The 15,430-nt window shown below is 37.9% G+C and overlaps 1 protein-coding gene across 1 annotated transcript in view; it reads right to left on the bottom strand.

The window, feature by feature from the left end:
• The window catches only part of LOC143118151 (complement C3-like), a 77,703-nt gene that overhangs the window by 35,258 nt on the left and 27,015 nt on the right, over positions 1-15,430 (bottom strand). The window contains exons 22-26 of the mRNA XM_076279312.1: positions 5,224-5,275; positions 4,604-4,690; positions 3,845-4,048; positions 1,704-1,782; positions 969-1,125 (exon numbers count right to left, since the gene is read on the bottom strand). Of these exons, the coding sequence (XP_076135427.1) occupies positions 969-1,125; positions 1,704-1,782; positions 3,845-4,048; positions 4,604-4,690; positions 5,224-5,275 (579 nt within the window). The remainder of the gene's footprint in view (positions 1-968; positions 1,126-1,703; positions 1,783-3,844; positions 4,049-4,603; positions 4,691-5,223; positions 5,276-15,430) is intronic.

Here is a 15,430-nt window from a genome sequence, read left to right as displayed (position 1 = left end):
GTAAATCCCTAACCAGGAAATCTGCTTGGACAATACCTCATATTGGCCAATAACGTATGACAAGAAGGACAGGTGCAGAGTTCCTAGGTGCACAGCAACACCCAGAGTGTACAGGTAGTTCCTGGAGGATGAAGGAATTGATGCCATTGACTGTCCCCCACACTCCCCTGAGTTAAATCCAATAGAGCACCTTTGGGACATTATGATTTGCTCCATCTAACACATGCACCACAGACTGCCAAAGAGCTCTGATCTGGGAGCAGATCCCCCAGGACACCATCCGCCGTCTCATTAGGAGCATGCTCCGACATCGTCAAGCATGTCGGGGCCATACAAATGTATCAATCGGTAAACCAGGTGTCACATAGGGCCCCTTGTCTCTCAGGTTTATAATGTTTACTGGGACGAGATGATTCTGAAGTGTAAATCTTGCCCCATTAGCTCTGATAACACAGCTCTTTACCAATAGGTTAAAACATGAAAGTTCATTCACAAACATGCAAGCCTCTCATCATCCAAATAAGTAGTACTGGTACAAGAGTCCCTTAACTTTTTTTAGTATAAAATGTTTTATGGCATTTGTGTGTTCTAAATAATTTGTTGAATAAAATGCTTAGAAGAGGGTTTTCTTATTTGATTATCCGGAACTGGTTTATGCTATGTGACACAAATCATGTCATTTTGAGGATGAGATGAGCTTGATTTAACTTTTACTTTAGACAAAGGTGTGTTTACTTTTGACATAATGGCACAGTAGGTAATAATATCCTGTTGTGTGCTACAGGTTTGAGGAAACTCCACAATATGTTCATATCTGATCCTCTGGACAGTGACCAGAGGTCATATGTGAAAGCAGCTATACATTATACACGTAACTGCATGCATAAAAGATTCATCACTATTGTGATATGGGCCCCTGTATTTGCTAAACTGAAATGGACAGAACAACACTCAACATGACAACCTACTGAATCTATATAACGAAGAACAGCAGTCTCCATGAAGATGCCATCTGGCTGCTGCCTGTTCAAGATCAGCCACTTGAGGGCGCTGCAGATCACATTGTTGTCAACGCTGATGATGTCACTGGCCATGGAGAAGACTTTAGCTACATAAGCTGTGAGCCTGCCAAGGGTAATCAGAATCAGCTTTATTGGCCAGGTTTGCATACACAAACAAGGAATTTGACTCCGGTTAATCTTTGCTCGCAAGTACAATATTCACATTACAGTGCATATAAGGATACAAAAAAAAAGAAACATAAAGGAGTATAAAGAATAAAAACAGAACAGTAAGAATAGAATGAAGGCAGTATGTCATCCATGTATTACTTTTGCAAGGATGGCAGGTCAAGTAAGTTTGAATCAACAAGAGCAGTGGAAAAAAGCCTTTCACATCTTGATTTGTAAGATCTGAAAAGCAAGTAATAAATATAGATAGATAGATAGATATATAGATAGATAGATACTTTATTGATCCCCAAGGAGAAATTCAAGATCTCAGTAGCATACAGACATCACACACAACATACACTTACAGCAGAAAAAGTAATATAAAAAACTCCATTCTACAATAAAGACAGTAGAAGATAAACATGATACAATGTTTATAAAACATTATACAAATACTAAATACTAAATATACTATATAAACTAAATCAAATATCAACATGGTGTGCTTAAAGACTGATTAGGCTTACTCACCATGTTCCAGGGAGTGTATTGGTGTATACTGCATAATATCCATCTGGTTTGCGGTGATTGGAAACCTGATTGTTATAGCCTAGAACACACAAAACAAACAAAATGCTATATTGCTATATATGCTAATTTACAACAGTCTTTGTAATAGTAAACTAGACTGCGTTCTTTCTTACCCAATATTTATGTAGTTTTTTTTATTCTTAATTCATTGTGAATCATACTGGATCCAACTATCTCCTCGCACAAGCCCTACAGTATTTACATGGACACTTTTAATCTGATTAAAACGGAATCAAGTGGAATAAAAATGCCTCATGTAAAAGGTGCCGTCTCGGGAGGAGGTTGTGTTGTTTGTGTTAATGCTTAAATTTAAATTCATTAGCAGACACTAATGTGCAAAAAATGTACATTATATTTTAACAAAGGACCAAATGAAATACGCCAGAGGGTAGCTCACCCCTCCCTTCAGTATTCCCTGAGAAATGTCACGCAGAGTTTCGTATTTGTTTGAGGGACAGGCTGCCCCCCACTTTGTTTGTTTCCCATTTTCAGAGCCTGTGCTGCCTGCAGAGACTGAATTTCTCTGAATTTTACAGTGTTCTCACATAATAGGCAGCTAGCGGTCATGAGGAGATGATTGCTGAATGTCACACAAATTTTATGGGCTTCAAATTGCATAAAATCCTAGCCTGCTCATCTCATTAAGATGGGGTCTGGGAACTACACATTTATTTTCTCGTATTTGAAACGTGGTTTATGAATGCCCAGAGTCATTTATTAGGCGCTACGAATGTCTATCAAATGCGTCTGTACGTAGTTCATAACCGCTTTGTTGTGTCGTCATCGTCTTGCTGTCCCCTCTCCGTTCTGTGATTGGTTCCTTTGTTGAGGTGAAAACGAAGTCCATGGAATCCAGGCTGCTCGTGTGCGCAAGGCAGCAAGGGTAAACCCTGGCTAGTAAAATCCCTGACTGCACCTTCAACATCTCAACCAATCGGATTCAGCCCGATCCGACTACATTTCCAATCGGATCGAGAGAGATGGTGTAGTCCGTTCTGATAATTGATTGAAAGATCCACCCATGTAAACAAGCTCTCTGAATGTACTCCACATTTCTTCTTTCTGCGCTTGTGTTCCATATGTAAGTGATAACGGCCGCCGAGATGTCCGGTTATATGGAATTAATGAATTAGAGGCAAATAACTGTTTCTTCCGCCGAGTCCATTAAAGGAACCATATGTAATATTGTGGCAAAAACTGGTACTGCAATAACTTTCAAATTACTGTAGAGCGGTGTATCCCCTCCCCCCTGACTCGAGGTTGCCAACCCGGATGCCAAAACACTACTGACTTTGTGATTAGTAGATAGGTGGAGGGTGGCGCATCAGGCCAAAACACAACTTGACATGTCAAAACACAACATCAACATCTGAGGGGCTGCAACTTCACTTTTTAAATGACAATATCCTGGCCGGACTATATTGTCAGTGATATAAGTATTCGAAATTAACATGATGTCTTATGTCTAGTGACATATCAGGGCCAATTTATGATTAATTGAAATACATTTCTTACATACGGTTCCTTTAATTCTGTATAATGGGACACCTCAAAGGCCATTATTCCCCGGTTGCCACTAGGCAATAATCATGCCTTCATAGCACGCAAAGGAAACAATTGGTTACATTTAAAAAGAAGCTGATTTGTTCAGTTTGTTGTACAACTTCCTTTGGTCCTCCTAACAGTGATAGCAGTGGACAGTGGATCACTGCAGTGGAGCAGTAGTAACTATTTCAACTATGGTTACCATTCATAAGCATTGATATGGAACGGTGGACTTTTTTACCACACTGCAAAAAATCATAGAATTTTAGAATGTAAGTGAGAGAAATAATGTTACATCAAGCACATGATTTAAGTTTGTTTGACCTTGTTATATGTGGAAATCTTCTTGTTCTATTGGCAAATCTTGTGAAAGTGAAAGTTGCTTGGTTTGTGGAACTATAGAATACGTTAAATTATCTGGCAAAATTTGCCAATAGAACAAGAAGACTGTATACCTTGTTGTTACACTATGCTCTATTTTCTTTGCATTTTGCCATTTGTTCAGGTAAGGAAAGGGGTGTTACTTTAAGTCTTGCCTTTTTTAATAAAGTTGATAGCCGTATCACGTTTATCAACACCCACTGTTTCCCACTGCTTGGTTTTGTCCAGGTAATGGGCTGCAATGACGGGCATGGTTGTAGAAGCCATATTCTGTTCAGAACACCCAGATGGCTGTCGGATTAAGTTCTTCATGACCTCTCCACTGATGGCCTTCTCAATGGTAACACCCAAGTCATCACCTAGAAGAAAAAAAAAAACACAGGCAAAAATGCATAGCAAGGAAATGCACATTATTCATTGTTCTTGGTTAAATGTTGCAGCCTTATTTGTAGACATGTGACAAACCAGAAACTAAAAACAAAATCATCCCATTATCTGCTCCAGTAGACTATATTTTCCTTTGCTAGATTGATCAACGGGTTTTTATTGGCAGTGTCTATATGCTCACACACACACACACACACACATTCATTAAATTCCATCTCTCACATCCCAACACTTACTCAATCCCAGTTACTTTCTCAACGACACTTATAAGTTGTTATAAGATGTTTTTCAGTCGAACCTTTGTACTGTTTTGATATTTCTGCTATGTAGCATCTCATTGGAGCAAACTCATTGGAGTTAAATACAGTAATTTCCTGTGTATTAGCTGCATTGTGTGTAAACCGCAAAATAACTTGTACTTTGTATTTTAAAAACACAAAAAGTATTTTTGTGTTTTCAAAATACAAAGTACAAGTTATTTGGATACATGCTGTGACTATCAGTTCATAACATTTTCAATAGTTTACCTTGAACTGTGATGTATGTATTCGCTGGGCTGTCAAGTACTTTCTGTTTTGAGTCTATAGCAAGGATTGTATTTGTCTGGATTCCACCTGTTAATGTAGAAGAACATGTAACATCTTAATAAAACCTCATTGTTAATATGTTATGCATAGTAAGAACAGCAGATAAATTAAGTTATGAATACTTATTTCTGTATAACATGCTCAGCTACAAAGCCCTAGAGGGATCATTGCAAGATATTTGTTGGTAGGCCTATATATCCAGGAAACGTGTGCATATTTTACAAAATTGTGTGCTCATTTTACTAAATCGTGCACACGTTTTACTAAACAGTGCGCTCATTTTACTAAATTGTGTTCTCAATTTAGTAAATCGTGTGCACTATTTAGTAAATAGTGCGGACGTTTTACTAAATAGTGTGCTCATTTTAATAAATTGTGCTCTCATTTTAATTGTTGTAAATTGACTGCACAATTTACTAAAATGAACGCACATTCTCTCGATACACAAAAATATCTTGAAATGACATCTCCTGGGCTCCGTACTCAGCAGTGAGGAAGAAGGAACACATCATTCGAAAATACTGAAAATATGACTTTTACAATTTAGATGAACACATTACCATTGGGGTCCAACACAATTGTTTGTGAAACTTTTTCACGAACACCGTCACTCTGGAAGGAAAAGTGAGGCATTATCAAAATGTTAATGGTACCATGCACTTTTAAAAGAGATAAATGGTTGTTTGTTTCTCCACTAAGCATTAAAGGGGTGACAGAACTTTCTAATAGTTTATTTTAACTTATAAGATCTGCATGATACAACTGACGTCTAGTTTCTATCAAGTTTTTTGCCAAGCAGTGTTAATTTCGATGATAATAATGCTAGCCACCAGTTAACCTTGCTAACGTTTTGCGGAGCCTACCCTAACTAACCGACAAACTCCCTTAATAAATTAACTACATTTATTGCACACTTGAAAGAAAATGTCTTCAAAAGTATGTTGAAGGTGGTTACATTTATTTCCATTCCAATAACTTCACAAACTACATTTCCGTTTGCACTTGTAGGCTATGCTGATTTTCTTGTCTCATTTTCCTACAGTTTACTGTTTTAAACCGTACTATTTCTTATCCTGGACTGCCACCTACTGGATAGAAAAGGCAACAGTAATTATGTATTAATCTTATATATTAATCTACAACATGTTTGAATGGTCAAAAAAAGAAGAAATCATAGGGGGTATTCCAAACATTACCTTGGTGTTAGGGTAGCCTACTCTGCACGTCATTGACAGTGAGTAGTAACTTCAGTCATTTGCATTTATCATGCTAAATATCTGACACCAGGCACTATGCTGATGCCTGAGCCGGGAAAATTATAATAAAAGAGAGAGACGTTGAACTTTAGTCTGTAATGTTGGTTTTGGCTCTTCATTGATTCTCTCATCTGCCAACCTTGTTTTTAAGATGTTCTTAGCAAAAATGAATGCATGCGATTAATTTACATTAATTAATCACAGAGTATGTAATTAATTAGATAATTTTTTTAATCGATTGGCAGCCATAATTTCAATAATAGTGTAATTCATCTTGAAAGAATGTCATATGCATTGCATATCATTCAGGGAGAATGCATATCTTTTTCAGGGAGCATGTATATTTTTCAGGGAGAGCAGGCCTTATGCTTATTTTATGTGAAATTCTTTTGTGAAAAAGCCACGGTCAGTGTTTTTGACATAAGAATAAAATAAAATACATGTTTTGGTAACGCTTTAGAATAACATGTGCTTATAAGGTATTAACAGTGCATAATAAGCAGTTAACAATTCATTACTAACAGTTAGTTAACTGTTGTTATCCTTTAATAACATTAACTAACTGTTAACATGCAGCTTGTAAGTGTTAATAAGCAGCCTTTTAAGTTACTTACAAGCACATTTTTTAACAAAAAAAAGCATAACTGGTATGATATACCAGTAACATTATTGATATTCCATTAACATTATTTGAATATAGAATCAACATGAACAATACTACAGACAGGAATGTAGCTCAGTAAGTAGCAGATCACTCTATGACACAGAAGACCTGGGTTCAATTCCTGCTAGCTGCAGCAATATTGAAGGTGCATTTCTCACAGCTTAACCGAGCTAGATAGATAGATACAGTAGATATAGATAGAAGGTCGGGCTTGTGGAACTATAGGCTACATGGTCCTCACTTTAGATTGGGGGCCTGCAAAATTTACTACAAATAGGTAAGAAAGGTCTTATAACAAGCGTATATGTTATCCACCTCTTTGTCTTATACACCATTAACAAGCATATACAAGCTGCTTGTTAACACTTACAAGCTGAATGTTAACTGTTAACACATGTGCTTGTAAGTAACTTAAAAGGCTGCTTATTAACCAGTGCCGGTTCAGACCTCCATGTGGCCCTAAGCAAAATCCTGCTAAGGGGCCCTCCTACCTGAACACTGAGCGCCAAATTGTAACCATTTTTTTACAGTATCGTCTGACACCTCAGTGCTCCCAATACAATCATACCACCCCATTTTGGATGTCTATGGAAGTTACCAACTATAATGTTTTTCCCTATAAAGGACTATGAGAAAGAAACATAATTGTGTGTGAATCACCTTCACACAGCAATAAATGACCAGTCTCAGTGTCTGGGCTGTTTGCTTTTGATGCTTTCTGTACATATCCCCTTGCAAAAAATAACTGAAGTTTTTCCAAGTACAGTTCAGTTACAGTATACCACAGTAGGCTACAGTGCAGTATTTACTGCATTTCTGTAGTAAAGTACATTACTATGCAGTAATGCAGTTTTTTGTGTCTAAAATACTGCATTCCCTGCATAAGAACTGCAAATATTTTCTCAAAAACTGCTGTTTTCATACTCAGAAATCTGCAGTTTGACACTTGAAGTAATGCAGTTTTTTGTAAGGGTCTGGTTGTGCTAGTAGCCTACTGGCTGACTGTTCTTCACCTGTGTGTCTGTAGTAGGCTACTTGCCAAAGACATAGGCTATGAACTGGCTCCCCTGATTCTCTTATTATTTCAATATTTCTTTTCAAACGTAGACTATTTTAAACAATCATTTTAATATTTCATATACTGTAGGTCTAATTTACGATGTGCATCTATTGTCCATGCACAGCGAATCAAAGTTAATATAGGCCTACTTTCCATTTTGAATACGTTCAGTATGCTATAAAGCTTGACTAAAACATTGTAAAACAATTAGTTATTTAAAAAATGTATGGGAAGAGTGAAATCAACTATTACTTTTGACGGGTCCTCGCATGTTTCTGCTGAAAAACTGCTAGTTTCATCCCGAGCTGCACGTAACGCATTTAAAGATGCGGTCATTTTTTTTTTAATGTAGCCAGTCGCCCGCATTCAAACAAACGGATTATGCGATTATATTTCACAACTTTGCGAAGTACTGTGACTGGGAAAGGCTGGCAAGCAAGCCGCAGACAGATCAGGGGATTCACTAGGCCTATGCTAGACCAGCAACACGCGCTGGAGAGACGCATGTTGACATCAAACCATGGAACGAACGCAAGTTTACCCGACTGCTGTTCCCGCTGACATTCTCGTGGCGTTTCTTCCGTTTTTCATGCCCTGAATGGTAATTCGGTTTCATGTTCATCTTCTTAATGTATGAGGCACTGTCGCTATAACTGTATAGGGCCTTACTAACTTGTCTGTCACTAGCTTGACTCAAGAGGAGACGGGAGAGGGGGCCTTCATTAACTTGCGGGGCCCTATACAACTTGCGTAGTGTGCGTATAGGGAGAACCGGCCCTGTTATTAACACTTAAAAGCTGCATGTTAGTTAATGTTATTAAAGGATAACAACAGTTAACTGTTAGTAATAAGTTGTTAACTGCTTATTATGTACTGTTAATACCTAATAAGCACTTGCTATTCTAAAGCATTACCCATGTTTTGTATTACCACCGTTAAATCTGTGTATGTGTACCATTCCATAACAGACTAATGGATACATCCAATGACCGGAAATTCTGAAGAAACATTTAGTCAACTGTAGTCCACTGTAGATTTAGTCAAGTAAAATCTGCTAATATTTGGTCTACTAAAACTAGACTAAGACTGAAAGACTTCAGACTAGACTAAGACTAAAATGTATGATATTTAGTTGACTAAAACTAGACTAAGACTAAAAGATTTCAGATTACTATAATACGACTAAAACTAAATAGACTAAGACTAAATCAGAATTTGCTGTCAAAATTAACGCTGTTGCCAAGCGTGGATGTGAATATGTATCATTTCAGTTAGAAATATCTACAATTTCATTCTGACTAATCTGACTAGATTCTGACTGACTCCGCTCTTTAAATCACCTTAATTCAAGAAATACTTTACATGTTCTTTTTCAGATATCTTAAATTAAGTTTTGACTAGGCAAAATGACTTTGTATCTGTAACTGGAATTATGACTAGTCAAAATGGTGTTGTAGATATCTCAAACTGGAGTTAGGGATCGTCATAATTGAAGTGTAGATATCTATTATCAAGTTATAGATATCTTGAAATTAATTTTGATTAGAGATCTCTGAAATTGGAAATATCTATAAATGTAATTCTGCCTTGTCAAAATATAACTACATATATCTTTAATTAGAGTTTTGACTAGGCAAAATGACGTTGCAGATATCTGTATGCAAATTAGGCCTGCATCCCACTTTGGACGGCAAATTAGGCCTGCATCCCACTTTGGACGGCAAATTAGGCCTGCATCCCACTTTGGACGGCAAATTAGGCCTGCATCCCACTTTTTCTTAATGCTGCAGCCCGTTCTCTCTCTGCGCCATTTTCTTTTCTTTTTTTTCAATTACAGCCAATGCCATGACTGCTTCTTTCTTCTTCCATTCATAGAAATAAGGAAATGAACCCACTTCTTCTTTGAATACGGCGGGGAGGGGAAATAATGTATTTATGGATAAAATAGAGCAACGTCATGCACAATAATTTGCACTAGTCATAATGACTTTGAAATATCTTTAACTTTCATTCTGCCTAGCCAAAACTGAATTACAGATATCTGCAAGTGTCATTTAAGATGTGTGACTAGTTGAATGTAATTTTCAATGACGTCATTGCAGATATCTCTATCTGTTGTTTCGACTAGTCACAATTACGTTACAAATATCTTGAATGACAATTCCAACTATTCAAAATGTAATTCTGGCAGGGAACTTCAAAATCTCATTGTCCTTCGTAAGGAAATCTCACAACTTGAAACTGCCGCTGTAAAACAGGTGAATCACAACAAAGCTAATAGATGATGACAACTTGTCGGCTGCACCTTATTTAGCTCTGGTCTGTAGCTTTGTAACGCCCCTGAAATTTAGATGTGGAAAGACTCTGAGCAATAATGAAACAATAATAAAGCAATAAAACTTAGCTTTTAAATGTTAAAAAGGGCTTGCCATAGAGAAGAGGTTCTGTAGTAGTTGCTGTAGTCAGAGCTGCCATCAGTGAGAGAGCACAGGTTTAGGTTGATGGCATTCTAATTGTTTATTACCCTATTATGATGTCACAAAGCCAATGTGAAGTCTATGGAGAAATTTTGGTTTTTATTTAATATCTCAAAAAGTAAAAATCACAGAAATAGTCATAGCAGACAAATTGGATCTACGCGTCAAAGTTTGAATCAAGTTTCTACGATAAGTGGTTCAAGTCAAATTATAGCCGTAAGAATCTAACTATAAAGCTTTTTGAATGCATATTTCAAAATATGCTTATTTACGTAGGACGTTTATCGCTGCACTGCACTGTTTCCAAGGGGACCAGTTTCAGGGGAGCTCCATCCCATGGATCGTGTACTGACAGGTCTCACTTTGATGATAGTCAGTCGCAATTTAAAAAACAGCTTAGATTACTGGAGAACCGCTTGTGGGTTAAGATGCAAGATGATTATCATGTCTGACCTCAACAATAAAGACTCCCTGTATGCAGTTTGCTTGCATAAAATTATTACGTGGATTTTGCAACAACACGCCAACAAACACGGGTAGGCCTATGTAGTGACCACTCAAAATAAAAGTGTGCAATAAACTGCCTAGCTCAGGCTACTTTGGACTTGAGACTTTGACTAAACAAACGACAATTCCGACTGCAAGGTTCCAAATTGAAACGAGCGATAGGCTAATGCCACATAGCTAGACAACAACAAGTGACAGACTGAGCGACGTCACTTAGGCTATGCTAACTGACTGTTTTTGAGCCACATCGTTGTCAATTTCAAACAATGATGCATCATTCCACAAAATGGTTTGTCTTCAGTATTAGGAAGTTATTCAGTAAGCTTAATACACATTTAGCCTTAACTCAAAACAGTTGTTAGGCTTATGTCATTCTGATCTGTAGAAATGTCACATACAGCCATGCCTAAATGTATACATATGTATTAGAGGCCACATTAATTATTGGCTAATATAGTATTATTGAATGCTTAGCTGGAATGATGTTTCCCTATCATCCTACTTTTAAAACAGGCATACCTGTGGCATGTAATTGGGCTACAGGTTTTCTTCAGGAATGGCATGTTTGAACGGGCACTGCACTAGTAATAATAATAAAAAGAAGCTTTGCATGCACTGTAATAAGAAGACTTCGGATAACAGAACAGTGCATTTTCATGCATGGTAATAACTGCATGAAATAAAGGTTGTTCATAAGTCTCGAAGCTCGAGTCAGAGTCAAGTCTAATGTCTTTTGAGGTAAAGTCACAAGTCAAGTCTGAAGTCACTGTTTTTGCAACTTAAGTGCAAATCGAGTCCAAGTCTAAGACTCGAGTCCCCATCTCTGGACAGCACTAGTCACGCCGTTATGACGTTACCGACTACAAATTTAGTCTTAGAACCATGCAGCTCCTGAAATGGGACACAGCTAATGTGTGTGTGTGTGTGTGTGTGTGTGTGTGTGTGTGTGTGTCAGTCTAATCTTTGCAGCCAACGTTACAATGTATCTTTGTAAACACTATTGCAATGCCTCTTCATATCTGCCTGTTTTAACGGTTATATAGCTACGCTATGACAATGCCGAAGTCATCATTCTCAAAATGATCTATGGCTGTGAGTGAAATGTTTTCAAGCATGTCTGGATAATGGGTAAGGAATGTTCAGAAGACAAACAACAGGCTGCACACGTGTTTTAGGCATAATGCCCTATTATCTGACTGAAAATGCGCGGAACTTGTGCATATTGTAAATATTGTACAATATTTAATCATTTTTCCCGGGGATGACACCCCCAAACCCCCTCTAAGTTTTTGGATAAACAAAATTAAGCCTAATATCTGTGTCTGTCTGACCCGGCACATGTTCACGTTAAACGTGTGTGAGCATGTTAGCTATGGTTGCTTTCCGATCACACTGTAGACACTGTATTCCCTGCTACCTACCCACGGCACATGGTGTAAAATTCACAGGGAACTCGATTGCTAAAATAGTTTTATTTGTAATGCACTGCTAGTCTTAGGTTATCATAAAAATGTTTGGATTCACAAGAGGTGTCCATTCAAAACAATGGAGTGTAATTAGCTTGTCAGCTTGCTAGCTTGCGAGATTACTAACTTGCCAATGTCAAATAGCTTACACAACATTTCAGATGTGATTTGCAATTACAATAAAGGGTTTTATAGAATGTAGAGTGCTTATTTCTCGCTAACTTTAACAAAATCGTTAAAGGTAATTGCTATCGTTTGTCCAATCAAATACCTGAAGATAAATCATAAACAGGTTGGATATGGTTAGAGCATTTAAGGGAGGTTAGGAGGCGAGGTGAGAAGAGAGCAGTGTTTGGATGTACCGTAAAACTCCAAATAATAGCCCAGGCTTTTATTTTCCCAAATCGCCAAACTGCACCGGCTAGTATTAGAGACAGGCGTCTATATGAGACAGGCCTTTAATTCCCTTTACACAAAACTTTTCCTCTGCAAAGATGGAAAATATTATCGAATTAATTATTTCAAACACACTGAATGTCTACCTATATGACTAGGCTATCTGATGACAATTACGGATCATCATTCATTTAGTGTTGAGATGTTGTTCATTGAGTGAGATACAGTAAGATCATAGCCAGAACAGATGAAACCATTTTAATTAAACGTAATCTACAAAGAGATCGTATCACACTGAAAGCTCATATTTTGTCACTAGCAAATAGCCTATATCGGTCCTTTGTCAAATACAGTTGCATTATCAGCCCTGACCAAAACCGTTCAGGAATTATTTATGCAAAAGTGGAACGTTCTTAATGTTTCATTCTCCCTCCTTTTCGGCACGAATGAAACAGCATGAGAGAGCATGAACCATATTGTTTCTCCCGTTTTGTATTTGCCAAATTTGACAACAGTCTACATTCAAAGCATAGCCTACTTCCAGGCGCGCGGGAACATATTTTTGACCAGGGGTGCTGAATAACAAAATAATCATGGATGTCCGACGATTTTTCCCCCAGCATATGATTCGAATTTAGACAGCTAAATACGCCATTTCACCGCCGTGTATGAGTAGGTCTAAGAGTGAGAAGTTTTATAATGCCCTGGGCAGCCACATTCCACTGCAACTATGCGCAGCACTTGCCACTCCGACTCATCAATAAAAACTGTGCGCGCACACACCAGTCCATAGAAGCGCACTTGACTTTACATCATTAACCTATTTCAGTAGGTTATATAGCCAGAGAATGTCCGTAGACGGGCTCTGATATAGCCTAGTCTAAGGTAAATTCCTTTTCTGACTTCTTTCTCTTTATCGCCATGGCATTTAGAATAAAGAATAACGTTCGCGAACCGTTCTGGTTTTGTTGCCAGCATAAAAACAAGCTTACCATCGGCCTATCCGCAATTTTAAACACAAGGGATGAATTTAACGATGACGAAGTCGGACATATAGGCATAGTTCATATTGGAAAAAAAGTTATACAATTTGGAACTCTAGCTTTTCCCCACCGCAGTCTTTTAATGCCATCTAATCATAACGTGCGCAGTCTGCGCCATACTTAAGCCCAAATCACACAAAAGATTCGCAACGAGATGAGCAGCAACTTGATGCAACATTCTAAAACCTTGCAACTGTGACCAGACATGTGAATGCTTTGCGACGGCTTGTAACGACGTGCAACATCTAATTCACACTGCTGTAACCTCCTTTCTGTAACGGTTTCATGTCATTGCGAATCTTTAAACAGACGATCTGACAGGTTTTAGAAGATTAAATACAACCCGAAACTAAAAAAACAGACCAGGCCTCTACTGGAGACCGGCCTTTAACCCAAACCTGTAGCCACGCCAGGCGTTTAAAAGAGACAGGCGTCTCTTAGGGACTCGGCGATTATTTGAAGTTTTACGGTATATGTGATGGATCCTACCATTGTCAGAGAGGCTGATAGCACTAAGTTGCCAGGATGTTATGGAGTCTGTGAAATAACTAATTTCAGTCTTCTCACTAGAGAAAATGAAAGAAAGCCCATGGGAGAAAAGGGTTAAAAATGCTGTGGAAGGGAATATCTATCTATCTATCTATCTATCTATCTATCTATCTATCTGTCTGTCTGTCTGTCTGTCTGTCTGTCTACTGTAATTTCCCAACTATTACCCAAGATTTATATTGCAAAATTTCTTCAGCTATGAGGCTAATACACAGGGGCAGTTAATATGGTATTAATATGGTTTCGTTTTTTTAACTTGCATAAAACACTGTCCTGAGGCTTATACACAATGCGGCCATGAAATTATGGGGCGTGCCACAACGAAATGAGTCCAGTTTGACAAAATAAAAAAGGGTTTATCATCCACATACCTTAGGGTCATTTGTTCAATTCCGTTTAGTCAACCCAGAGAAACTGGCCAAAATGTGAAGGCTATCCTCATCTCAGCAAAAAACAAGTTTTGGGAAAATCAGCTTTAATGTTTGTGAAGTGTAAATGAGCATATTATGTATATTTCCTTTCAACCAATCATCACAAGACTATGCATCTTGATAAAGTTATCTATGCCTTTGGAATTAAAATAATCCCAGTGCTGTCGCTGTCAATCTCTGTTGTCTGTTCTTCAAAGAAATCCGTAACCATAGATTGAATTGTTTCATGTTTCAGAATCTCTATGGTTTAATCCGAAAAGATCCAAACTACACAGCTTCTAAATGCTCCATTCACGCAGGCGGTAAAACTCGTGAGGCATTCGTAGAACTTGTGAGGTAGCCTATAATGCTCGATCAACTTTGGCTTAAAGGCTTTTATAGAATGTAGAGTGCTTATTTCTCGCTAACTTTAACAAAATCCAAACATTAAAAAGCCAAATTTATGTTTATCTGCAAATACGCCATTTTGGATTATCTAGCCTGCTGAAGTCCGGCGTCATCGAACTTCCGGTGAAGGAGCTGCTGCGTGAACTTTGATGGCACTGTGATTTTAAATACTGGACCACTCGTTCCTGTTCTTCTTTAGTAGCTCTCCACCATAGACTGTATAAAATAGCTTGCCACCCAAAGGATGACTGGTAAGTTTTTTGTACAATCACAATAGAGGTTTGCTATCGTTTGTCCAATCAGAGATGCCAAGGAATATTTCGCATTTTATTTCGTCTTTAAGTGTTAGATAGCACGTAAAAAAATTTTCGACCGGCTGCTGTAGTAGAGGATGTTGGAGTCACATGGAAGAGAAACTATACGTTTTATTTATTTATTTATTTTAAAGTGTGGCCCCACAATCTCTGTCCAATATGTTCTCCCACATTGCAAGACCAACCATCATTATTGCTCAGAGTCTTTCCACATCTA

The sequence above is a fragment of the Alosa pseudoharengus genome, unplaced genomic scaffold, assembly GCF_046254945.1.
Source record: "Alosa pseudoharengus isolate Yale_2024_CS ecotype anadromous, Long Island Sound unplaced genomic scaffold, YU_APseudo_1.1 YU_APseudo_1.1_scf_1, whole genome shotgun sequence".
Lineage (NCBI taxonomy): Eukaryota > Metazoa > Chordata > Actinopteri > Clupeiformes > Clupeidae > Alosa > Alosa pseudoharengus.
Note: the sequence above shows the minus strand (reverse complement) of the source record. Positions and strands in the feature narration are given on the sequence as shown.